Source organism: Polypterus senegalus, chromosome 7 (assembly GCF_016835505.1).
Source record: "Polypterus senegalus isolate Bchr_013 chromosome 7, ASM1683550v1, whole genome shotgun sequence".
NCBI lineage: Eukaryota > Metazoa > Chordata > Cladistia > Polypteriformes > Polypteridae > Polypterus > Polypterus senegalus.
Window position 1 is genome coordinate 145,130,388 of NC_053160.1, and position 27,126 is coordinate 145,157,513.

The 27,126-nt window shown below is 39.1% G+C and overlaps 1 protein-coding gene and 1 long non-coding RNA gene across 2 annotated transcripts in view; one reads left to right on the plus strand and one right to left on the minus strand.

Annotated features, from left to right (window-relative positions):
- The window catches only part of rhobtb3 (Rho related BTB domain containing 3), a 154,287-nt gene extending 132,814 nt beyond the window's left edge, over nucleotides 1-21,473 (plus strand). Inside the window, exon 12 of the mRNA XM_039759374.1 lies at nucleotides 21,327-21,473. Coding sequence (XP_039615308.1) covers nucleotides 21,327-21,409 — 83 coding nt within the window. The 3' untranslated portion in view covers nucleotides 21,410-21,473. The remainder of the gene's footprint in view (nucleotides 1-21,326) is intronic.
- Nucleotides 19,207-26,644, minus strand: LOC120532900. Its single transcript, XR_005634405.1, has 2 exons — nucleotides 26,553-26,644; nucleotides 19,207-20,247 (listed from the first exon to the last, which is right to left on the minus strand). It is a non-coding gene; the product is annotated as an uncharacterized LOC120532900 (long non-coding RNA).
- Between the last annotated feature and the right edge of the window lie 482 nt (nucleotides 26,645-27,126).

A 27,126-nucleotide genomic window follows, 5' to 3' on the forward strand; every position in this document is an offset into this window, starting at 1 on the left:
CCCAACTTTTTCCTCTTATAGAAGTTCATGTTTGTTTACATCTATTATATTTCTAATTACCTTCCATGATTGCCCACACTTCCTCTCCTTTCTCATCATGTATTCCTTTACTCCTTCCACACATTTGTGTAATATTCCTTTATTTATCACCATCTTCCTGTTCTTTATCATTTTGTTTATTGCCCACCATAATGCCTCTTTCCCTGTGTTTTATATACAGTACAGAGAGATAATCACTACATGAAGCAATATTCAAATCAAGCCTCTCTTTAGTCTTGATACCAGGATGCACACACCAGGAAGCATCAGTTAATGGTAAGCAATCCACACACACAAACACTGCGGTAGAAGACTCTCATTAGCAAAAATCCCAAAACACAACAAACTGTTAAAAATAAACATCAAATAATTTATAATTAAAAGTCTAGTTTTTACATGCAGCATTGCAGAGCATCCCGGGATGTCAAATCTTTCCATTGCTACATAGCCAGAGACATTTAGTCACTTCGTCACCCCCACAGTCCACGATAAAATCCTGCTGCTAGTGTGAAGGAGGCACTGGGGTCTTCAGTGGGGACATTGGGGAGTTAGAGTCGGGAGGCAGCTGGCAACAGGAAGGAAAAAGAAAATTGGTTGATTTATTGGTACTGTGATTGATCTTTGGAAGGGTGATTATTTGTGATGGTGCTGTGGTTTAATAAATAATATCTTCTATTTAATCCTAAAACTGTGTTGGGTATTACTGTGTCTGACGTTTGGTGGTTACACTATGGACTAGGTGGACTGGTGTTGCTACGTTGGCCCTGGTGTGTGTGTTCAATCTGCAGTGAAATTGTGCCTAGTCCATGGCGGTTCCTGCATCGCACCCTTTGCTTCCTGGGATAGGCTTGAGCTCCTCCACGACCCTAATCAGGATAAAGCGGGTTTGGAAAACGGATGAATGGAATACTATAGTAGTCAGAAAATTAACCTGAAGATGGGTGGGGCTGGATGTATGATTGGCAGAGGCTTGTCACACCGGTATACTGAGTGGTATATACTGACAAGATTTTTAGTTTTGGTGAACCTGTTCTTTGTGCCTTCATTCTTAAAAAACAGTTTTAGTAAATGGCAGAATTAAGGCTGAAGACTACACAATGTAGACCAAAGACAGTTTTTAACAAAATACATGTGCCTTCCATTTAATTGTATTGTTATTATTTATCAATAGTGGAAAGCTGTCATTTCAGAAAGAGCTGCCAATGTTGGTAACCTTCATCCTTCTTTTAAATATCAATGCAGGAGTAGGCTGAAGTCAGAAGCAGAATTGTGTTTCAAATGATCAAAACAGGAACCCGAACTTAACAAGGATGAGCCTGTAAAACACAAGTGGCTTGGAGTTATTTTTCTCTTCTTTGGCTTAAAGTCAAAATGGAAAAAAAAAATTAACTACAGAATAAAAACTACTAAAAAAATGCATGAAAGCATTAAGCATTATCAGGTATATTTTACTATATAACATTTATATCAAAAATATTTTTATTGTTAATTATAATTAAGAAAAAATATTGGGTGAAGTGAAATCATGCAGGGTGGCACGGTGGCGCAGTGGGTAGCGCTGCTGCCTCGCTGTTAGGAGACCTGGGTTTGCTTCACGAGTCCTCCCTGTGTGGAGTTTGCATGTTCTCCCTGTGTCTGCGTGGGTTTCCTCCCACAGTCCGGAGACAAGCAGGTTAGGTGAATTGGTGGTCCTAAATTTGGTATGTGTGTGTCCTGCGGTGGGCTGACGCCCTACCCGGGATTTGTTCCTGCCTTGCACCCTGTGTTGGTGATCCTAAATTTGCCCTGGGGTGGGCTGGCACCCTGACACAGGATTTGTTCCTGCCTTGCGCCCTGTGTTGGCTGGGATTGGCTCCAGCAGCCCCCCGGTGACCCTATAGTTAGGACATAGTGGGTTGGAAAATGACTGACTGACTGAAATCATGCAAACAGCGTTACATACCCATACATAAATGTCCTTGTGAAAATGTACTTTTGAACTTTGATCTTTAAACTTGTGCTTTTAGGAATTTCTCTTGGTGTTCCAACAATGCACGGGATAAATACAGCATACTAAATACCAAATACCAAGGTACTGTACATGAAATTAAACAACACAATATACAATATACACACGACACCATCACCACATTATATACAGTGGCAATGAAAGTCATATTGTGCAAATATATAAAACAATGCAGTAAACTAGAATTGCACTCCTGCTCGGTAATGCTCGTATATCTAGTAAGTTCTTATACAATAAACACAAAATAAACATCATTTAGATTGGATAGAGGAGTTTAGAAGAGAGATGAATCACAAGAGGCCTCCATTAACCAGAGTGACTGCTCTAGAAAAGAATCTCTTACTAGGCCCAGTAGTTCTTACCTTTAGCGACCAGTTTATGTCTCCACGATGGTAATCACTGACAGAGATGGCCGCCCGGGTGAATGCAGTCTTTACTTATATTTCAGGCACATTTCCAGACCTGTAACGTATGCAGGACCTCAATGAAGATTGGCTTCAGGCCTCCAGTCTTTTCTGCTGTCTGAATAACATGCCACCGTTTACGTTTGAAGTGAGCAGATGCACTGCCATACCAGACAGTAGTACATATAGATAGTTAGTGTCAAAAGAGGTGTGAATTTGATTGATGGCTTTAAGCCCCGCCCCCAAATATGATGGATGACATTAAGCCCGCCCCAAATATGAAAATATGAAAAATATGAAAATTATGAAAATATGGAAATATGAAAATATGAAGATTCAAAATTAAATATTAATTAATTAAATACAAACATGTCTTGCCGTCATAGCTATGTGTAAACTTTCTGAAAATATTCACAGGCCAGCTAAGATATAAACACGGACACATTTTATAAGCATTAGATTCAAAACTAATATTATAAAATTAAATATACACTTATCCCGCGTGCAAAGCCACGCATATGTACGGCTACATAAAAACGCTATAAAATATTCACACAACCGCTCTAAGTTATAAACTAATTGCAAGAAAATAAATATACTGTAATATCCCTTCCCAGACGGGCAAGTGTTAGTAAATTATCAAATAAAAGAACTAATCAATGGTTTATAATCACTTTCCTTCTTACTTCAACAAGCTGACAACCACAACGTAGGCAGGACAAAGAAAAACGGCACCACTAAAAATCCTACACCCATACAAGAAAATAAAATTTTCTAAAAACGATTTTCACTCCACCTCCAAGTTTTAAGTTCACGACACGCGTCTTTATCTTTCCTTCACCCCATAACTGAAATGATGTTCACCCCACAGCCAACTCAAACCAAACTAACTAAAAACGAACGCATATGCATGACTACATAAAATATTCACACAACCCTCTAAGTTGTAAGAAAATAAATATACTGTAATATCCCTTCCCAGACGGGCAAGTGGTAGTAAATTATCAAATAAAAGAAGTAATCAATGGTTTATATTCACTTTCCTTCTTACTTCAACAAGCTGACAACCACAACGTAGGCAGGACAAAGAAAAACGCGCGCCACTAAAAACCCTACTCCCATACAAGAAAATAAAATTTTCTAAAATCGATTTTCACTCCACCTCCAAGTTATAAGTTCACGACAAGAGTCTTTCCTTCATAGCCAACTCAAACCAAACTAAGCTCACGGCACACCCTTAAATAAAAACGATTTTCACTCCGCCTCCAAGTTTTGAATTCACGACACGCGCGTCTTTATCTTTCATTCACCCCATAACTGAAATGATGTTCACCCCTCAAACCAGACTAACTAAAACGAACGCATATGCATGACTAAAATATCGACATAGTGTCTTTAAAAAATTACAATTTCCGATAAGCGATTAGTAAGCAAACGCCCAAATGTGCCTCTTTAAAAGTCAAAAATACAAAGTTAATTAACGTGCAAATGATGTCAAGGTCTTTTACGCTTAACGTTTACTGCCACAGCTACCCTAGACATCAGTCTATAATTACTTTTTTAACATAGAAAATTCTCACTGTTGAATACTCTTCTTTATAAAATTTAACGCTTCTTTGCGAACTAATTTATTTTTTAAAACTAAGTCTGTTATAAACCATTTGGTTTTTCAAAAAATTTTTAAATTAAAAATCACCATCCGGCCCTTTTTAAAACTTAAGGGGGGTTGTAACCTTTTGAAAAATTCACAGCCCGGGGGATATAAACCACACAAAAATTTTTTAAAAAATTTTATGTTTTTTAGCATTTTAAACCGGGAAACTTAACTGCTTAAAACCTTAAAAAAAAATTTTTTCCCACCCGGTTCCCTTTTTTTTTAAAAAATTTGGGGGAAAAAATTTTTTTTCCCCCCAAAACCAAGGCTAATTTTAAAAAAAAAACCTTTACAAGAAAAATCCCTTTTTTTCTTACAAGCGAAAACCCCAACCCCCAGCAAAAAAAACCCCCAATTTTAAACCTTAACAAATTTATTAAAAATTTTCTTAAAAAAATTCACATTTTGTTAAAAAGATTATTCCCCCCCAAATTAAAGGGGGGAAAAAAAAACCCCCAAAAAATAAAACCCTTTTTTTTACCAAAAAAAAACCTTTTTAAAAAAAAACCCCAAAAAAACGCATTTTAAAAATTTTTTTTAAAAAAAAGAAAAACCCTTTAAAAAAAACCAAAAATTTAAAAAAACCCCTTAACACAAACCCCCCATCAAAAAAAAATTTTTTTAAAAAAACCCCCCCCAAAACCCCCCCCCCTTTTTTTTCCCCCCTTTTTTAAAAAAATTTTTTTTTCCCCCCCAAAACAAATTTTAAAAGGGGGGCTAAAAACGATTCCCCCAAAAAAAAAAAAATTTTTTTTAAAAATAATAAAAAATTTTAAAAAAAATTTGGGGAAAAAAAGGGTTTAAAAAAAAAATTAAAAAGGGCCCCCTTAAACCACGCCCATTAAAACGTTTTTTCCCCGGGGGTTTTTTTGGGGAAAAATTTAGTAAATTTTTTAACCCCAATCCCTTTTTTTTTAAACTTCACCCCTTTTTGGTCCCCAAATTTTTACATTTTAAACCCTTTTTTTTTTAATAAAATTTTTTTTCCCCCTTTAAAAAATTTCCCTTTTTTTTTAAAATTAACAAAATTTTTTGTTTAAACACCTTTTTTATTTTCCATTTTCCCAAAAAAAACGGGAAAAAGGGAAAAAAATTAATCCAAATTTTAAAAATGGCCACAAAAACCTTTTTTTCCCCCCCCGGGTTTTTTTAAAAAAGGGGGTTGGGTGAAAAAAAAAAAAACAAAAAACAGTTTGGGAAAAAAAAAAAATCAGATTTAGGAAATTTCCCAAAAAAAAAAAGGGTTTTAAGCAATTAAACTTTGCTTAAAACCTTTTTTTTATTTTTTTAAAAGGGAAAAGGGCCCTAATTGAACACAAGTAAAAGCCTTCATAAAAAAATTAACAATACTCCTTGAAAAGCTTTAAAATCTTCCAAAATTTTCATAATTTTTCCATAAAATTTCCCCTAAAATTCATTTGCTTATTAAAACAATTATAATAAATACAAACCCCTTTTATTGTGCAATTTAACCAAAAAAAATTTTAAATTTACCTTTTTTGTCCTTCAAAAAGCTTATAGTGCATTGGTAAAAATTAAAGTGTCAAGTATAAAGTTCATTATTAAAAGCAAGCTTATTTAAAAAAATTTTTGGGCCCTCTGCCAAATTTTCAAAGCCAAATTTCAGTAATATCTCCTTTTTTAAGTCCAATGACTTAAGTGAATATTGGTTTAATTTTAGTCTTATGGTTAAAAATATCATTAAGGTAAAAGGGAAAAGGTCATCGTATTTAAGAAAGGGACCATCTGCCGTTTTCCCCCCTGCCGGGAAACTAAATTCAAAATAAAGGCGGTTCAAAAATTCAAATGGTTTGGCTTAAACCGAAGCTCATGCCATTTGATTTGGTATCAAACCCACCAAGTACGAAACCCGGCCTTGCATTTCCCTCTATTTAATTGTAAAAGAAATCCGCAAAGCTTAACCAAGTCCCTTTAATCTTGGTTTTCCAACTCTGACCTTTTCAACCCGGGCCCCCCATAAATGATTCCACTTTCTGCCGCCAAAAAACCCTTTCCAACCCCCATCAAAGCCCGGAACAAACCCAAATCAAACCGTCAAATTTTACCAGTTTCTTAAACCCCGGTTACCTGCTTAAAGGGGTGCTGTGAAAAGGATTACACCCCTTTAAAAAACCGAAGTTCCCTTTTCACCCATTTACTAACAGAACCCTTTAAGCCGTCCAACTTACAAAACATCGTTCATGTAATTGCAAACCCCCACGGAACCCCCCCGGACAATTTTTTTGACCAAACCCCCCCCACAACGCCAAACAGCAACAGTTTAAATTCATCCCTTTTCGGTGTTCTCCTCCAGCAAATTAAACCTTCCTTTCCAAGGGCCAGTTACAGACAGTCTCCGGCCTTTCCCATCACTCCAACCGCAGCCATGCCCCAAACCTGATGGGCCCCTACCATACCCGGACGTTCCCAGAAATAAACTGCCGACTCGCTTACCAACCGGCCTCCATGCCAAGAGCCAGCCTTTCCGAGCGTTAGAAAGGCGATCAACCATTCCCTCCCATTGCTTTTACGCACCCACGCACCGTACGGGCCCCCCCGATCAAAACCTCACTTCCGCCCAACAGCACCGTAGCGTTCACAAACCTCAATTCCCAAACCACCGATGACACTTTCCATTTAAAAAAAACCCCAAAATTTTTTTTTTTTTTCCCCCCCCCGTTTTTACCCAAAACCCAATTTTTTGGTTTTGACAATTGTTAAAAAATCAATAAGCCATTTTTCGGGGGCCCCCAAAAAAAAATTTGGGTTTTGGATTTTCCTGGGTTTACCAACCCCCCAAACCTTTTGTAAAAGAAAAAAAAAAAAAATTTTTTAAACCCAAGAAGGGCGCCTTTGGCTAACCCCCGTCAGGGGCCCACCCCCGGGGTTCCAGAAGTCCCCCGGAAAGCGACCCGGGGGCGCCAAGGCCCCTGAGCTTAAGGTTAGGAAGTCAACATAGAAACCCCGGTTTAAAGATATCCCCCCAAAGGGTTCCCAAAAAGGGCCCCAGGGGAACGCCCGGAGGGCCAACCGGGCCCCCGTTCCCAAAACCAGGGCCCAGCAATTAAACACTCTTCTCATTTAATTAAAGAAAAAAATTTGATTCCCCTGCCCGCCAATTTTGCCCGGGGCCGCCCGAAGCGGTTCCGCGTTTCCCCAAAGCGGGGGCCAAAAAGGGCCCGTCCACACCCCCGGCGGGGAACCTCAACCGGGTGTTGGTTTTCCCCCCCGAACACGCCCCTTTCATTCACCCCTTTCACACCTGCGGCCGGGCAAAACACCCCCCAAAAAGAAAGGGGCCTTCCGCCCACGCAGAAACCCCCCATGGTTAAAATTTTCTTTCCCAAAAATGGGCACGTTAAAATCCGGGGGGTTTTCACCGCCCGGAGGTCACCCCAAAACCCCGGCTTTTTTTAAAACACTTATACCCCACATCCCGGGCGGAAATACCCGCAGTCCGGCCCCCAAAAAGTTTAGGGAAAAAAAGGCCCCCCACAGGGGCCACCCTTAAAAGCCAAAAGGAAAAGCGAGTTTTCAACGGGCCATTTTTCCCGCGGGCCCCCAAAAAAGAAAGAGCAAACCCCTTATCCCAGGCGGCCCAAAAAAGGGCCCACCACCCGGGGACCCCCAGGAAAACCCCCCCAGGCGTTTTTAGCCCCGGGGGGAAAGAACTGGGCAGGAAAAGGTTTCCCAAGGAAGCCCGCCAAGAAACCCGCCAATTTTCAAAGACAATATTTTTCTCACCCTTGCAAATCACATTCAGAACTGTACTACTTGACAGTAACATCATTTTACCAAACATTCTGCCGAGTATCTTTTCCACCGCTGGTCTACATAGTACCCCGTTCTAAATGGTACAACTGTAGGATTGTAAACTACAAATAGAGGTGCCATATCTCTTGAGGTGCAGTGCCAGAGCGTTAATCTGATACACAGACTGGGATGGGTATGTTACTGTACTCATTGACTATTTGTGAAATTAGCTTCATCAGGTTCTGAAAAGAAATGCACTCAATATATGTATAAAAGAAAAACATCGCTGAACTTCCGTTATTCAAGTGTCGTATTTCTAGGCCTAGCTGCCGTGTGGTGTGGCTTTTATTAATTTATGTCACGCACAAATCTATCTAAAAGGCGCCAGCACTGTTTTTTAAAATTTACAGATTATTTTCCTGCTCTGTTGTTATGCATGCGAGTTGCCTCCATCAAGTGTCTCTCACCTCTCCACACCAACCAGATTGCCGTGCTAACGGCCACTTCCTCTCATGCAGAGCAGAAACCGCTGGATAAGCGTGCACCTTACATTTGGAACAGAGGACATGAAGTAACCATGCAGAGGTGGAGGGAGAAGGGATTTTCTGTTTCCAGTGGAACAGCAGAGGAGAGGCAAATCGTTCCATTAACAGGAATGTGCTACAGTTTGTTTCGGATGTGAAAATGCTATGATATTGGCCGAAAGAAGAAGCACTACCTGACCGCTCTGCAGTCTGGCAACCTTGTGCTAGGAGCAAGTTGGAAGGCCGTTGTGTGTATGTCAGGAGCAGGACGTCAGCAGCAATGCATTGTATATGACTGGGAAGCAGCACCGGTCATCAAGGCTGTCTACTCACTTACAGCAGAGCTAAACGTGTCCCTGCTTCATCATCCTCCTTCACGCATACTTTCTAACTCTCTCAGGATGAACATGGGATGTTGGCAAAGCTCGGAGGAAAAGGAGGCCGCTCGGTGTTCTCGCAGAATCGACCGACACCTGCGCTCTGAGAGTCAGCGGCAATGCCGTGAGATCAAGCTTCTTCTCCTTGGCACCAGCAATTCAGGAAAAAAGCACTATAGTGAAGCAGATGAAGATAATCCACAATGGTGGCTTTAACTTGGAGGCCTGCATGGAGTACAAGCCCTTGACTCCCTGACAAGAATCACAAGAGTCCTGGCAACCCTCAAATTTGAGATTCACAACCCTGACAGCGCCTATGAGGCTGTTTGCACTGACTAGTCTTGCTGAGAGCAAAGGGGTTCATGAAGAGGCTCTGGGGTTGACCCAGGTTTCCAAGAGTGCTTCTGTTGCTCCAATGAATGCCACTTGGAGGATAACACGGCTTACTATCTTAATGACCTTGATCGCATTTCTGCGGTTGACTATATCCCTAACCATTGAAGACATTCTCCAGTCCTGAGACATGACAACTGGATCGTAGAAAACATGTTTACCTTTAAAGAGCTGACATTCAAAATGGTAGACGTGGGTGGATGGTGCTCTGAACGAAAAAGTGGGTTCACTGTTTTGAAGGGGTCAGTGGCTATCACCTTAAGCTGTATGCCGATAATCAAACGGTAAGTACAATGGCTTTCATTTGTATATCCTGGGTGTCTCACCAACTTCCTCCTGACAAAACTCAGACTGCTTGAAGAGCAAAATTTCCAGTAAATGCAGATAGTTTAGTGGAGGCCCACAGTGACAAAGCTTTAGGACAGGGCTTTCTATATTTTTCCCTGACTTTACATATACACTAGAACTTCTCATTCCCCAGATACTTTTGGCATGCTACATAATGCAGAAGGCAAAAACATCTGATTAGCATCAAATTTTCTTTACACCAAGGTTGTACGCATTTAGCTCGGATTGATTAATCCGGGAAAGGAAATTTTAGGCTTGCTCAGACTGAATCTGGGTGTAATACGAAAACAGTATTAATAAACAGTGGCTTGGGTTTTCTTTATCAGGATCATTTGAATAAGTCACAACCATCCATACATTTTCAGGATGTGGTATCAGAACCTGTTCCTGCAGTTTTGGGGAAAACTATTCTAAATCAGACTTACATTGCATAAACATAACCAACATGTGGAGGACCCAACCTTTTAAGTACATACGTTCATTTGTGAACATGATTAATCCAAGGCCAGCGCCAGGCATAAGGTCTGGCATGTCACCTACTATATTTAGGGCTCATGGCATTGCAGGAAACAGGGCCAGTTTAGAGCTTGTAATTAACCAGAGTTACATGTTTTTGTGAAAAATCAGCAGAAAGCCCCTGTGGCTAGAGAGAGAACATGTAAACATTATACAAATAGGGTCAGTACTGCTACCTTCTTTCCCTCAACCCATGGTAAAAGTGTACAAACTGACATGTTTACAGTCAACAAGATTTAAGAGAGACTCTGATACATTTTATAAATCCCTCATCTGTTTTTGGCTAAATGTTATCAATGCAGAATGGCCGCTGTATTGGTAAATTGTTATTTTATGCATATTTTAATCTGGGCCATTTTGCAAATTTTCGTTTAATCCCTTTAACATTCCACACTTTTTTTAATGTGGGCACCCCTTAATGCATGGCAAAAATTACAACCAGGATCCTGTAGCATTTGAAAGTGTTACTACATCTGTAGTGGCCATAATTTGTAATACCTTGTTGACCTGAATATGGCATTCTCTCAGATCTATTCGGTGGTTTGCCAGAATTGTGCTAATTAGGGATATTATCAGGATAATGCAGGAAAAGTTAAGATGATAATTACAACCAAAAATATAGTGTACTTTAAACATAACATTTAGGACATATCTTCTTAGAGACAGAAAATGCTATGTTAAAGAAAGGTTAAATGTAAATAAAGTGTTAAAGCTTAGGCACCAAAATGTGACCATAACATACAATCCAACAAAAGGCTGGAGTGATAATAGCTTGAATCTAAATGACAATGCATTTAGGGTTAAATTGTTATTTACTAACAATGAGGCTGGCATTTCGCTAAAGCCTGACCACACCAACAGAGAGACACGTCACGGTAATGTAGAAAAGGGCGTGGCTTTACAGTCGGGGTGCACACGTTCTGTACATTTTTTGTTTTAACATTTCGCTTTATGTCTCTAGTGATTTTTGTGACTTCAGCATTATAGGGCCAAGTTGAATATGAATGATATCAATTGGAAAGGGCTTAAATCATGTAAACGTTATGTTTTACCGAGAGATCGTTTCTTAGGTAGCCACGTGTATTTTAAAGTTGATGTAAATGGGTATACATGCAAACCATATGAAACTAGATCAATTTTGATATTTACAAGATTAAAGCGGCTGAAATACAGTATCAGAAAGAGCTGTGTTTGTACTCGGCATATAAATAACTTTTTATCAAGTGCCATAGACAGCGAGAAACCGCTGTGTTCAACGCGGATGTTTTTAATAACTTTTCTCGCGAGCTTTTAAAGTTCATTGTGCATTTTGGTATATAAGAGAGAATCGTTAGTAGGAAGTAGTTCGTCTAATAATATTGTTCTTAGACCATAGGTATGTAAAAAGGCTTTGACATTTAACCGATTAACGAGTTAACAAAGAGCAGGGTCTTATGAATTTTAAAGGCAACTTATATTCTCAAACCCCTTTGAATGGTGTGGGGTTGGTTTAATAATCGTACGATTTTCCGATTTCATTAAATAAAAAGCATGAATTGTTACAATAAATATTTTAACACTAAAGTTTGTTCCCCAAGCGTTTAAAATTGGCGGTCAAATGTGTTCGCTTGCATGGGGCTTCGTGGTTCTCGCTATTGATCAACTGAAGTTTAATACCAGAGGTATCCATGTTCTGTGAAAGAAAGTTTGTTTCCATTTAAAATTCACGGCCAAATGTGTTCTCATGGCGGTGAAAGAAAATTTATTTCCCCGAATTTATAAAAGGAGGCACACTTATGGTAATTGAATATTTCACTTTATAGAGTTTTAAGACAGTTACAGCTACGCAGAACTATACATGACTAAAAAGCATGAAAAGTGTTTATAAAATGAGGTCGTGTGTCGTGAGTTTATATCACCGCGGGTCTGTGAATATTTTCAGAAGGTTACACATAGCTACAGTATAACGGCAAGACGTGTATATACTGTATTTAATTTCTTAATGTTTATAAAATGAGGCCGTGTATGGTGAGTTTATAACTTAGAACTTTAGGAGTGAACATTTTTTTAGAAAATCACACATATGCGTGGCTTTGCATGCAGGATAAGTGTACTGTATATTTAATATTAGTTTTGAATCTAGTGCTTATCAAATAAAGACGCGTGTCGTTAACTTATAACTTAGAGCAGAGAGTCCCTATCGTTTTAGAAAATTGTATATTTAATTTTAGTGGGTGTTCGAGAGACAGTGCTGAAAAGCGTGTTAAGAATTTTAGTAAAAATCAGAAGGAGTGTATATATTCTTAATCGCTTTGATTCGGGGTGAGAATAAGTATTTTACTTTATGATATAAAAATAGAACACGTTTAAATTAGATTAAGACTTTTGTTAATTGATAACATGAAGGGGACCTAATTGCTGTAACGCCTGGCTAATGCCTAAAACAGCCGGTTATCAGAAAGGCCCTGGTAATTAAATTAAGAGACAGGCCTTGATCGATCATGTTTGGTGCATTCCGATGGGGGGAGGTACGTAATTGAAAACGAGTCTTTAGCTTAAGTTTTTGAACCGTGAAGTTTACAAAGAGGCGCTCAGGCATTTGGAGTGGCCATGTATTTTCGTGCTTTTGATTCTAATGCAGCTTATACCGTTTTTAGAAATTTGTATATTTATTTTCTTACTATTAGTTTACAACTTAGAGCGGTTGTGTGAATATTTTATAGCGTTTTATGTAGTCATGCATATGCGTTCGTTTTAGTTAGTCTGGTTTGAGGGGTGAACATCATTTCAGTTATGGGGTGAATGAAAGATAAAGACGCGGTCGTGAATTCAAAACTTGGAGGCGGAGTGAAAATCGTTTTATTTAAGGGTGTGCCGTGAGCTTAGTTTGGTTTGAGTTGGCTATGAAGGAAAGACTCTTGTCGTGAACTTATAACTTGGAGGTGGAGTGAAAATCGATTTTAGAAAATTTTATTTTCTTGTATGGGAGTAGGGTTTTTAGTGGCTGCTTTTCTTTGTCCTGCCTACGTTGTGGTTGTCAGCTTGTTGAAGTAAGAAGGAAAGTGAATATAAACCATTGATTACTTCTTTTATTTGATAATTTACTACCACTTGCCCGTCTGGGAAGGGATATTACAGTATATTTATTTTCTTACAACTTAGAGCGTTGTGTGAATATTTTATGTAGTCATGCATATGCTCGCTTTTAGTTAGTTTGGTTTGAGTTGGCTGTGGGTGAACATCATTTCAGTTATGGGGTGAAGGAAAGATAAAGACGCGTGTCGTGAACTTAAAACTTGGAGGTGGAGTGAAAATCGTTTTTAGAAAATTTTATTTTCTTGTATGGGTGTAGGATTTTTAGTGGTGCGCGTTTTCTTTGTCCTGCCTACGCTGTGGTTGTCAGCTTGTTGAAGTAAGAAGGAAAGTGATTATAAACCATTGATTAGTTCTTTTATTTGATAATTTACTAACACTTGCCCGTCTGGGAAGGGATATTACAGTATATTTATTTTCTTGCAATTAGTTTATAACTTAGAGCGGTTGTGTGAATATTTTATAGCGTTTTTATGTAGTTACATATGCGTGGCTTTGCACGCTGGATAAGTGTATATTTAATTTTATAATATTAGTTTTGAATCTAATGCTTATAAAATGTGTCCGTATGCTTATATCTTAGCTGGCCTGTGAATATTTTCAGAAAGTTTACACATAGCTATGACGGCAAGACATGTTTGTATTTAATTTCACAGTATTAATTTTGAACCTAATGTTTATAAAATAAACCCACGGTCCTAAGATTATAAATACATTTTCATACTTTTATAGTTTCATATTTACATAAATTATATTTTCATAGTTCATATTTTCATATTTCCATATTTTCATAATTTTCATATTTTTCATATTTTCATATTTGGGGGCTTAATGTCATCCATCATATTTGGGGCGGGGCTTAAAGCCATCAATCAAATTCACACCTCTTTTGACACTAACTATCTATATGTACTACTCCAGACTGTTATGGAAAAAGAATGGATGCCGAGAGCTCCATAAAACTGTACCAGCACTGATTGGGACAGGTTAAAATTTCAAATTAATAGAGAAAAACATCCACTTCTGAGGTTTCTTGATAAGGGGGACTTTTATCCAAATTCAGGCTGTGAGTGAATGTTACCCCAAGAAATGTAAAAGATTGCACCCTTTTAAACTGGGGGTGTAGGTGGTGATGTGTGTCTCCTAAAATCCACAATCATTTCTACCGTCTTCAAGGAATTCAAGATTTAAGTGAAGGCCATATTGTACATCTTAAACCAGCAGAGTGGACCAACATAAAGGCAATATTCATCCATCCAGTTGTGCATCTCCTTTGTCCAATTCAGGTTTTAAAGATGTGGTGCCAATCTGGCAGGCAGCAGAACCAATTTAGAAGCAGTTATCATCCTAAGTGTATGTGTTTCAGATGTGCAAAGAAAAAACGCAGAACCCAATGGTGAACTTGTAAAGGAATACAATGGCTTCAGGTCCTACTGTATATGACAGCAATATAATTTAACTCTTACATACAAAAGTAGATAAGGATGTAGCAAAGCTACATAACCTGTCAGTCGGGTTGGCCTTCTGGACTGTTCTGTCACTTTATAATGTGGCTGGGAGGGTGGCTGTAGATAGCACTTTTGAGGACGACCCAGTGCTGGGAGGATCCCGCCTGGTAAATATTCCAGCTGCCTGTTGCCGACGTCATGTTTCCATAACAACTGAGAGAGGAAAGGATGTTTTGGTGGGAAACTTTTTTTCTTTTTAAGGGGAATGGCGGATCAAGGAAGGGGGAGAAAAAAGGAAGGAAAAGGCTGAAGGCAAGGAGTCAACTATCTACGCTCTAAAGAATCATTCAGGATCTGATTTCACCCAGCGATGTCTGGTATTTGTGGGTGGCCACCCTGAAGAAATAATCAGGTGACGAATCCCCGAGAAGAGGCCAGGTACTGGCGTTCTCCGGGTGCTCCTGTCTGGTCAGTCGGATGCATGAGTGCATTTCTTCGTTATAGTCAGCGGAGAAGCCATTTCGCCAGAGGACTGTTGTGTTTCCTCATGCCATACGTTAAGAACTGAACTGCAGGATTTTTCTCCTTATATCGTGGACTACGTTAAATCTTTTTTTTTATTGCTTTCTCTGAGAACAGTTTTTTTTTTGTTTTTTTATTGTCTGTGTCAAACCGGGGGTTATGATTTGGCCGTTAGTTCATCTGGGGAAGGGGTTCACTAATGAGCACTGAGGCACCGGGCAAGTAAATGCAAACAGCAAAATTCAATATATTTATCAGTTCCACTTTCTTTCACATGTGATTTTTTTGCCAGTTAATTAAGGGAATGCATAGGGTACAAGAGCGGCCGAGGACCGAATATGATAATACTATTTTATTCTTGTCCACTTCCTTCTCAGGTTGTGAAGTGTAGGAATCACGTTCCCGTATCTGGCGGTTGCTATAAGGAAGCCACTTGGTAGGAGGTGCCTCTGTTTAACTTACTATTTATCTGTTCGAGTCTCACACAACTCTGGTATGTGACAACAATACAGGTGCCAGTCATAAAATTAGAATATCATGACAAAGTTGATTTATTTCAGTAATTCCATTCAAAAAGTGAAACTTGTATATTAGATTCATTCATTACACACAGACTGATGTATTTCAAATGTTTATTTCTTTTAATTTTGATGATTATAACTGACAACTAATGAAAGTCCCAAATTCAGTATCTCGGAAAATTAGAATATCAATTAAGACCAATGCAAAAAAAGGATTTTTAGAAATGTTCCTAACTGAAAGGTATGAACATGAAAATTATGAGCATGTACAGCACTCAATATTTAGTTGGGGCTCCTTTGGCCTGGATTACTGCAGCAATGTGGCGTGGCATGGAGTCGATCAGTCTGTGGCACTGCTCAGGTGTTATGAGAGCCCATGTTGCTCTGATAGTGGCCTTCAGCTCTTCTGAATTGTTGGGTCTGGCGTATTGCATCTTCCTCTTCACAATACCCCATAGATTTTCAGGTCAGGCGAGTCTGCTGGCCAATCAAGAACAGGGATACCATGGTCCTTAAACCAGGTACTGGTAGCTTTGGCACTGTGTGCAGGTGCCAGGTCCTGTTGGAAAATGAAATCTGCATCTCCATAAAGTTCGTCAGCAGCAGGAAGCATGAAGTGCTCTAAAACTTCCTGGTAGACGGCTGCGTTGACCTTGGACCTCAGAAAACACAATGGACCAACACCAGCAGATGACATGGCACCCCAAACCATCACTGACTGTGGAAACTTTACACTGGACCTCAAGCAACGTGGATTCTGTGCCTCTCCTCTCTTCCTCCAGACTCTGGGACCTTGATTTCCAAAGGAAATGCAAAATTTACTTTCATCAGAGAACATAACTTTGGACCACTCAGCAGCAGTCCAGTCCTTTTGTCTTTAGCCCAGGCGAGACGCTTCTGACGCTGTCTCTTGTTCAAGAGTGGCTTGACACAAGGAATGTGACAGCTGAAACCCATGTCTTGCATACGTCTGTGCGTGGTGGTTCTTGAAGCACTGACTCCAGCTGCAGTCCACTCTTTGTGAATCTCCCCCACAGTTTTGAATGGGTTTTGTTTCACAATCCTCTCCAGGGTGTGGTTATCCCTATTGCTTGTACACTTTTTCTACCACATCTTGTCCTTCCCTTCGCCTCTCTATTAATGTGCTTGGACACAGAGCTCTGTGAACAGCCAGCCTCTTTAGCAATGACCTTTTGTGTCTTGCCCTCCTTGTGCAAGGTGTCAATGGTCGTCTTTTGGACAACTGTCAAGTCAGCAGTCTTCCCCATGATTGTGTAGCCTACAGAACTAGACTGAGAGACCATTTAAAGGCTTTTGCAGGTGTTTTGAGTTAATTAGCTGATTAGAGTGTGGCACCAGGTGTCTTCAATATTGAACCTTTTCACAATATTCTAATTTTCCGAGATACTGAATTTGGGACTTTCATTAGTTGTCAGTTATAATCATCAAAATTAAAAGAAATAAACATTTGAAATACATCAGACTGTGTGTAATGAATGAATCTAATATACAAGTTTCACTTTTTGAATGGAATTACTGAAATAAATCAACTTTGTCATGATATTCTAATTTTATGACCGGCACCTGTATAGTTGAATTCTTTGATGTACAAATGTAGTCTGGGCAGCACGGTGGCGCAGTGGTAGCGCTGCTGCCTCACAGTAAGGAGACCCGGGTTCGCTTCCCAGGTCCTCCCTGCGTGGAATTTGCATGTTCTCCCCGTTGTCTGCGTGGGTTTCCTCCCACAGTCCGAAGACATGCAGGTTAGGTGAATTGGTGATCCTAAATTGTTGGTGTGTGTCCTGCAGTGGGCTGACGCCCTGCCCAGGATTTGTTCCTGTGTTGGCGGGGATTGGTTCCAGCAGACCCCCGTGACCCTGTGTTAGGATATAGCGGGTTGGACACTGACTGACAAATGTAGTCTAGTCAAAAAGCTGCTCTGATCGCTATTAGAAAAGGGATTTTGAGGCTGGCTGGATAACACGCTAAGACATTATACTGCCTGCTCCTAGAATAATCTAAAATTGGTCCAAGTGAGTGTCATAATCTCTACTTTGGAAGAATCTGAAAAATCCTCAATCTCTAATTTATAGGGATTCTACACAAGGCAAGGAGAAAAAATACAAACCCAATGCAGGCTTAATTCATTTTTTTTTCTTATGAAATAACACATGACCGGTTGTGCTAAAATGTAATCAAATAATGAAACTCAGAACACAATAACTACCGTACTTTAATATAGGAGCATCACACAGATTCCATCCATCTATTATCCAACCCGCTATATCCTAACTACAGGGTCACGGGGGGTCTGCTAGAGCCAATCCCAGCCAACACAGGGTGCAAGGCAGGAAACAAACCCTGGGCAGAGTGCCAGCCCACTGCAGGGCACACACACACCAAGCACACACTAGGAACAATTTAGCATCGCCAGTGCTCCTAACCTGCATGTGTTTGGACTGTGTGAGGAAACGCATCACACAGATTATTAAATGAAATGGACACCAATCCAGTGTTCAACAACTACTACTACACACATAGCATCTGTTAGTCTGTTAAATTTCAGAATCCTTTGCATTTTTACAGCCAGTGCTGAAATACCAAACATTCAGAAATTCACGTATAATGTGCAGCAGAAGACACAAAGCCACATTTTTTACAAGGTACCTTACTAAATGAAAGGTCCTTTTACTCTAAAGTGCATGGATTTTATTTTAAATGTAACCAATTATCTGTTGCCTGCTTGTTTGTCTGGTCTTGTAATGGTGCTCACTATATACTGATTAAAATCATTTTGCAGTGCTCCCTTCTGTCTTTAATTCTAGTGCAAGAAAGCAGAAAGTGCTTCTTCTCAGAGATTATAATAAATTGGCTGCCATTGAACAAACGTGACTAAGCAAGGCAGCAGTGCAGGGCTGCAGAGTCAACTGATCTACTGGGATGTGATTTTTGAGCTTTTCAAGTGGAAGAATTCAGGGTGTCATATGATGACTACAGTGGCAAAATAAAAGGAATGTATTCTTAACAAACACATGCACCAGACATAAAATCCGCTAATGATTCAGCCCTTCGGCTCTGTATTCAATTAGAGTAAGTTTAGTAATAATGTGAAAACCTCTAAACCTCGGTAATATAAAAACTATTCTAATTCCATTTCAATATCCATTATCCATCCATTATCCAACCTGCTATATCCTAACTACAAGGTCACGGGGGGTCTGCTGGAGCCAATCCCAGCCAACGCAGGGTGCAAGGCAGGAAACAAACCCCGGGCAGGGTGCCAGCCCACCACGGGGCACACACACACACACCAGGGACAATTTAGGATCGTCAATGCACCTCACCTGCATGTCTTTGGACTGTGGGAGGAAACCGATGCAGACACGGGGAGAACATGCAAACTCCACGCATGGAGGACCCAGGAAGCGAACCCAGATCTCCTTACTGCGAGGCAGCAGCGCCACCCATTTTCAAACATTCGATAGCCAAAAAATGTAGCCTGATGTTCCCTAAAGGCACTAGTGTCTGCTTAATTTTGCTGTCATTTTTAACTGTTAAAGCAAAATGCCAGTAGAACGCATTAGAACATTGTTCTATCACCGAGTAATTGAAATAAGACCACAGATGTTTGAGTGTAGGTAAAGGTTTTATTCAAATGATAAAACACAAAGCAGTAAGTAACCTAAAATATAACAACCCCTCCATGCATTTTTTAAACAATCTTCAGATTCATATGTAAGAAAAATGCATAACTTTATTGTCGCTATACTGTACATTTGGACTCAAGTTCTGCTTCCTTTCTTGCTGCTAACAGGTTTACATAAAAGCCTGAAGAGATCTCCTCATGGACAAGAGGGCTAAGAGGTGACATTGAAACTGAAATTGAAAACTTCAGCAAAATGAAGGGGTGGGCAGTTCAGCAGTGGCATTGTCGAAAATTGTCAATTCCACAGTGTGGAGATCAGAGATGTTCACTGATGAGGGCTGTACAGTTATTACATGACATGCTCTTAGTTGTTAAGGACTTTACCTCATCCTGCTTGCTTGGCTTATTCTTTGCTGTGAATACCCACAAGCAACCCACCATCAAAGCTTATCAAACTTCATTCACATAGGGAGTCTAAATATTGCTGGTGTCAGGTCCTGTATTCTGGAGCATAGTGTAGCGGAAATGGCCACTGCTGAGCTCTCCAGCACAAAACTTTCTCTCATTACCCTTCTCTAAATGACAATTTTGGGAGGATCAAAGTGTACTCATTGTAATATTCAATAAGAAAAAGAAGTTGAACAATGTAGTTCACCAAAAGGCCTGTAAGAACAAGTTTAATCATCATCATATGATGGTAGAAAAATGTCATAATCTTCTAAAAATGCAGCAAAACGTTGACTCATCAATGTACCAAGATATAGGAATGGCAGCACAGCAATGGAAATGCGAAGAATTCCAAAAGGCACCGTGCCTGGTTTGGGCAAAACTGCTCCCGTTGAAGTTGTAACAGCAGGACGTCTTGGCATCAGTAAGGACGCAGGGCTTGGGGCTCCATGCCTCCAAAGCTTGGCGCTCCTCAGAAAACGTTTAGAAGTGCGACCGACAACAGAAGCCATATTCCGCTCAGTGGCTGACACAAGACGTGCTGGTTTGAAGATGAAAAGGTTTACTTCAGGTCACTGCAAAATGAAAAATCTGGTTTATGACATAGTAATCGTCACCATTTTCAGAATCTTTTCAAATGAATACTCTTTTATTAATCAGCTGTGATCAAAACGTTTAAATACTTTTCTCTGTTTCTAAAGGGTCTTTGGAGGTAGTGTGCTAAGCAGGTATGTAACCAGAAATGTTAATGCTTTCCCTCAAACAAAAGTCTTCCTAACCTCATGAAAGGCACTGGCCTCATGTCACATGCGGAGCCATGAGAAACTAAAGTAAACAGGAGCGGCTCAGATAAGGAAAAAGTCAACAGAAACCAACAAAACTGATCAGAGCTGCCCCAGTATACACTACATGACTGGACCCATTAACTAAGTTTTGACAAAGCAACTAAAAGAAAACTCTTACAGCACAAATATACTTCAGACATTATCCTCTGCTGTGAGCTACAGTTTATAAAAATCAAAATCACGATGAAATCCAAAAGATCTGATGAAACTCTCACCAACCCTCAGAAAGGAAGGGCGTATATTTCCAGATACACAGAGAATTTGATTTTGTTGAAAGATAAGGCCATGGAATGTTCTGATCACTCCTTGGGCTTATAAACTATAGCATATATTTTATATACAGTGTATTTCTGATCAGTCAGGGACATGTACATTTAGCTTTATACTTATATATTTTGTATATGTAATATAAATAAAGTCTGCATTAATTAAAGGATACAGATAGAATGTGAGCGATGATGCTGCACGAAGTCTGTCCCTACTGACGGTAACCTGATTGTTTTCACAATTAACTTAGCTTTTCTGGTGAAACTGGATTTTCTGGCCTCAGGGCCTCGAGATCAAGTCATTAGTGAAAAACATTTTTCTTTAGTTTGTCTGCAGACAGTCAAGAATTTCTTGCCAGCCATTGGGTTAGTCAATCAGGGTCATGTACCGATAGATAGACAGATAGATGGATGGATGGATGGACGGACGGTGTCACACACGTGCGCTTAGGAGACAGTCAATAAGCTCAAAGGTGAGTAAAATATTGCGAGACGAAGCGTTGATACATGGTAACGGTGCCTCTCTCTCTTTCTCTCCTTCAGACAAAAAGAAGAAAAATAAATATGTGCTGACGGATATGTCTCTTCCGGCCTCTTCACATGACATCAATTCCAGCTTATCCTGATGACATTGTTACCAGTTCCACATCACTTCCAGTCCGCCTTTGATGACGTCATCTCCTGCCAACTCTCTTCCCATCTCCATTTTGTTTTTGTTCATATATAAACGGCATGTTTACAATGTAACGATCGTCAAATACTATTAATGTTTTTTGATCAACAACAAAGTGTACGTCTGTTTCTTTGTCCTACGGACATTACACGAGGACGGTCCACAAACCTTTATATTTGTGAAAGCCTCTTATTTAGAAAGAATATTTATCACAACAGATAATGGTATATATTCTAAAAAGAGATCAGTGCCTATGGATGGATGGACAGATGGACAAACATAAGAGATAGATAGATAGATAGATAGATAGATAGATAGATAGATAGATAGATAGATAGATAGATAGATAGATAGATAGAGGTATATATTCTAAAAAGAGATCAGTGCCTACAGTACCAAGATTTCCTTTTGCTAATTCTCTTATATTAAGTTACTAGCAAAATACCCGCATTTTTAACGTAACATGATTGTCAATGTAATTGTTTTGTCAGATGAGTACAGTGTTAAAGAAGTTATGAAAAAGAAAAGGAAACATTTTAAAAATAACGTAACATGATTGTCAATGTAATTGTTTTGTCACTGTTATGAGTGTTGCTGTCATATATATATATACACACACACACACACACATATAAACATATATACATATCTACATATACACATATCTATCTACACATACACATATCTATATATATATATATACATATACACATCTACATATACAGTATATATATACATATATACACATATCAACATATATATACACATACATATACACATACATACATACAGATAAATATACATATATATATACACACACATATATACATATCTACATATATATATATATATACACAAACATATATATATATACACATATCTACATTTATATATACTGTATATAGCAAAATCCCTGCGCTTCACAGCAACGAAGCACTGCTTTTAAATTTTTATTAAGAAGAAAAGAAAACCTTTTTAAACTGAGGGAAAATATACCGATAACTATCTGTTAAGGATCTCTTTGTATACCATGTTGTCAGTTCAGCACTCCGGTTATAATATGACAAAGCTGTGCACTGAGCTTACTTTTGAGAATGCAACGTATAGTTGTCCAGGAGAAAAGCAATGTTGCCTCAAATCAATGGCAACCTTTTGTAGGGTCTGTCCCTGAGACTTATTACTTGTCATCGTGCAGCAGAGCCTTACTGGAAAGTGGAGGCATCTGAATTGAAATGGGAGATCAGAGGGTATAACGGGGATGTGAGGAATACATTGAGTGTGGAGAAACTCTAGAGACAGCGTGTGTATTAACTTGTGGATTTTTCTGTGAGTATTTGGTGGCAGCGTGAAGTTGCTTCCGCAAGACCACATTAGCTGTGGAGCTCAGCTCGGAGCATATTCTTTTCCTACCTTGTCAATTGTGTAATGCGTTTTTTGAACAGGTTTGATGCATGGAAGTGATCACTTGTACTGCGTTCAGTCAGTTCACGTGAGCTGCTCTCTTGTGTGATGTTGCGATGTCCACGGCTTTATTTAATGTTAGCTAAGACCCGGCACTTAAAAGTTTCTCGCTACAGCAATTTTAACTCCGTTACCAAGTGATACAAAGTCTCATTTATACCTAATGTCTTCTCATTAAACTAATAAAGTATTCGACGAAGGCATGACAAACAGCAGCGGGAGCGTGTCCATAAACTTAATTTAAACTTACGGTTTACACCGTGCTTTGTTTCCGCAGTAGCTGCACTTATGAATAAGCTTGTATGCGGTTTTTTCAGCACTGTTTGGGAGCTCTTCCTTCTTTTCTACGTACTGCGTTCACAGTCAGTTCACGTGATTACGTGAGAGGCGTGATGATGTCCGCCCCCCACGGCCATCGAGCTAACGTCCATTACAGTATATGGAGAAAAATAGGTTCCAGTTATGACCATTACGCGTGGAATTTCGAAATGAAACCTGCTCAACTTTTGTAAGTAAGCTGTAAGGAATGAGCCTGCCAAATTCCAGCCTTCTACCTACACGGGAAGTTGGAGAATTAGTTATGAGTCAGTCAGTGAGGGCTTTGCCTTTTATTAGTATAGATTTATTATTTATGCTGTTACTGTACATATTGATTTGTATTGTCTTTTATATTCTTCTAATGCAGTCTAGGAGTTTAGCATCTAAGCATTTCACCACATACTGTATTGTGTGTATAACTGTAAGCGATTTTAAAATTTGATTGGAATTGATCTGAGCTATTTTGAGGGTAGTGGGGCAGTGCAATGGTTAGAATTGCTGTTTCATGGTTTAGTTGTGGTATGTATGTAAAATACATAAGACTGGGTATTTAAACATTGTCTTTCTGATTTGCTGTCTGAAGTAAGTTGTTCTGTAGTGAACTAGAAAGGTGGTCTGTCATTAAGCAGTTTTTAACTGGGATTTACGGTGGTGCTTTAAAGTTAGTAAACCCTTTAGAATTTTACATATTCATGCATACAGTAAATATGACTTAAAACATCATATTGGTCTTAAAAGTAGATATGGAGAACCCAGCATAACAAATGATACAAAAATATCATATGTGATCATTTATTTATTATGTATTACAGGTTTACGTATCTGTGAGTGGCAAAAATATGTGAACTTGAAGGTGTCAATGAGTGTCATGGGCGTCAATCAGTGTGATGACAATCGGTTGTGAATGGGCACCCTGTGTATATTAGCAGAACGGGGTTCTATCCAGGGCTTCATCTTCAAACACATCTGGGCAGTATCAGTGCACCATGCCGCAGACAAAGGACATTTCAGAGCACCTCAGAAAAAGAATTCTTGATGCTCATTGTGCTGGGAAAGACTACAAAACCATCTCTGAAGAGTTTGGACTGCACCACTCCACAGTCAGACAGACTGTGTACAAATGGAGGGTATTTAAGACTATTGTCACTCTCCCCAGTAGGGGTCAACCAAGAAAGATTACTCCAAGGGCAAGATGTGTGATTGTCCGCAAGGTCACAAAAGAACCAAGGGTAAATTCTAAGCAACTAAAAGCCTCTCTCACATTGGTTAATGTTACTGTTCATGAGTCCACTATCAGGAGAACACTGAACAACAGAGGTGTGCATGGCAGGGTTGCAAGGAGAAAACCACTGCTTTTCAAAAATAACATTGCATCCTGTCTACAGGTTGCTGAAGAGCTTGTGGACAAGTAGGCCACTATTGGGTTAATGTTTTATAGACAGATGAGACCAAATTAGAACTTTGTGGTTCAAATGAGAGCTGATTTGATTTGATATGCTCATTCCAGCATTAGAACCTCGTCCCATCTGTCAAACATGGTAGCCATAGTATCATGCTTTGGGCCTGTTTTGCTGTGCCTGAGCCAGGACAGCTTGCCATTGTGGACAGGAAAGTGAATTCTGAATTATATCAGCAAATTTTATAGGAAAATATCAGTACATCTCAAGAGAAACCGGGTCATGCATCAAGACAACAACCCCAAGTACAAAAGTTGTTCTACCAAAAGGTGGTTGAAGAAGAATAAAATAAAGGTTTTGGAATGATCAAGTCAACATCCTGACCTTAGCCCAACAGAAATGTTGTGCAAGGACCTGAAGTGTGCAGTTCATTTGAGAAAAGCCAGCAACATCCCTCAGATGAGGCAATTCTGCACAGAAGAATGGGCTCAATTTACTACTGTGCAGCTAGATATTGAGGTTCAGATTGGAACTGCACAAACTGTTCTTAAATACTTCAGTTATGCTTTACAGTATCTATAGAAAGTATTCACAGCTTTGGAAGTTTTCACGTTTAATTGCTATACAACATCGAATCACTGTAAACATAACTGATTTAACTTTTTTGATATTGATCAACAGAAAAATACTGTTTTAATATCAAATTAACCTAAATTAATTAGAATTTTGCAGAATAAAACAGAGCCAACAAAAATGAGACTAAAACAAGATCATAAGTAACAGTAAGAGGAACATTTAACAGCTCAGTCACTCCTTAATATTTCCACTGCGGGTATCTATAGAAATATTGTTAAAAGATTCATATAATTAATATCCATTTAACACCCTTTTGATTGTTCCACCTAGAAATGAGACAGTTTAATCTGGAGTTGTTACCTGATATTTTTGGAAAGTGATAAAATAGATCAAGATAAGACTCTATACTCCCACAGTGGAGTACTTCATTCACAATCTGCCTCGTCCCGTTCAGAGTTGCTAAGCCACAGTCTATCCTGGCAACACTGGGTACATGGCACGATAAAACCCAGGATGGGACGCTGGTATACCACTGGGTACTCTCACACGTACATTATCAACATTGAACCAACTTAAAGTCATTAATTAACCTAAAACAAATATTTTCAGAATATCTCCCATTGACTTTTATCTAGTGTTCAATTTTAGATGTCACTTACACTTTTAAGGTTTTTTTTGATACCAGAAAGAAACATCAGATATTTATAATTCAAACATTTTGTAAAGCTGAATGTAACAATAATTTCAGGTAGTCAAAATGTAACTTTACAGTAGATATCTGCAATTGAAATTATTACATAATATTCTACAACTGCTTAATCTAATTCAGGGTTACAGGCGAATCCTAACTGGCACCTCGTTCAAGATGAGTCCCTGACCATGACTTGGATGAAGCGGGTTTGAGAATTTTAAGCTATTGAAGGTTAGAACGACATTTGATAACGTTGAAGGTTAACACACCATACACAATTTAGTGCACCTACTTCTAAAAATGTCAATTCCACAGATTTTCAAACAACAGAACGGCTTTATCCGACCTCGAATGCTCAAAGCAACTGATGATTAAGTTAGCTTACTCTTTCATTTATTCTAAAGGTGACCCACAATCGTAATCGTCCCCGTTTTTAGATTGCACTCGCTAATACCGGTTCATTGATTCTCATTTAATAATTTTAGTTCGGTAAACATACGCATTAACTAAGGGTTAAAATAGTCCTTTCGACAAAGAAAATGAGTACTTCATTCTTTCATCACAATTAATTGACTACTACTTCAAAACATTACATAACTCGATTTCCTAGTATATTACGAACAAAAAAAAATCCTGTAGCCGAAAAAACTTACAAAATTTGTGTCCCAGTACAACCCAAACATCTCCTGTTACCAATCTTGAGAACCTGATTCTTCGGATGTTTAGAAGAAGTGTCAGCCCTACGTAGGTGGAGACTAAGAGTAAACGTTTGCCCTCTGGGCGAGGTTATTAAAACTTTTAACCAATCGAAATGAAACGTGGGCGTGTCTAACGTAATATAGGCATATAATCCTTAAGTGGGCGGAGAACAAAAATCTGTATGGGCGTGGTAATAACATGTATAACCAATAGGATTAAACCGGCGGTGTGTCTAATACAATATTAAAAGCGTCATAACGCCAAGTGGGTGGGTACTATAAAAAGAGGATCGATGGAAGGGCGTGGTAATTAACAGTTGACCTATAGAATTAGGGCACAGGCGTGTTTAGTGTAATTTGAAAATGCAACCGGCGTGGCAAATCAGTGATCATCCGGGAGTGATTGATCAAGCGTAATCGTTAACTAGAAACGACAAATCTTGGTTGAGTCAAGGTGCTACGAGACAATGGAAGTCTGGAGATATACTGGTTATCTGTTGTAATAATGCACTGGAGGCCTCATATCTTG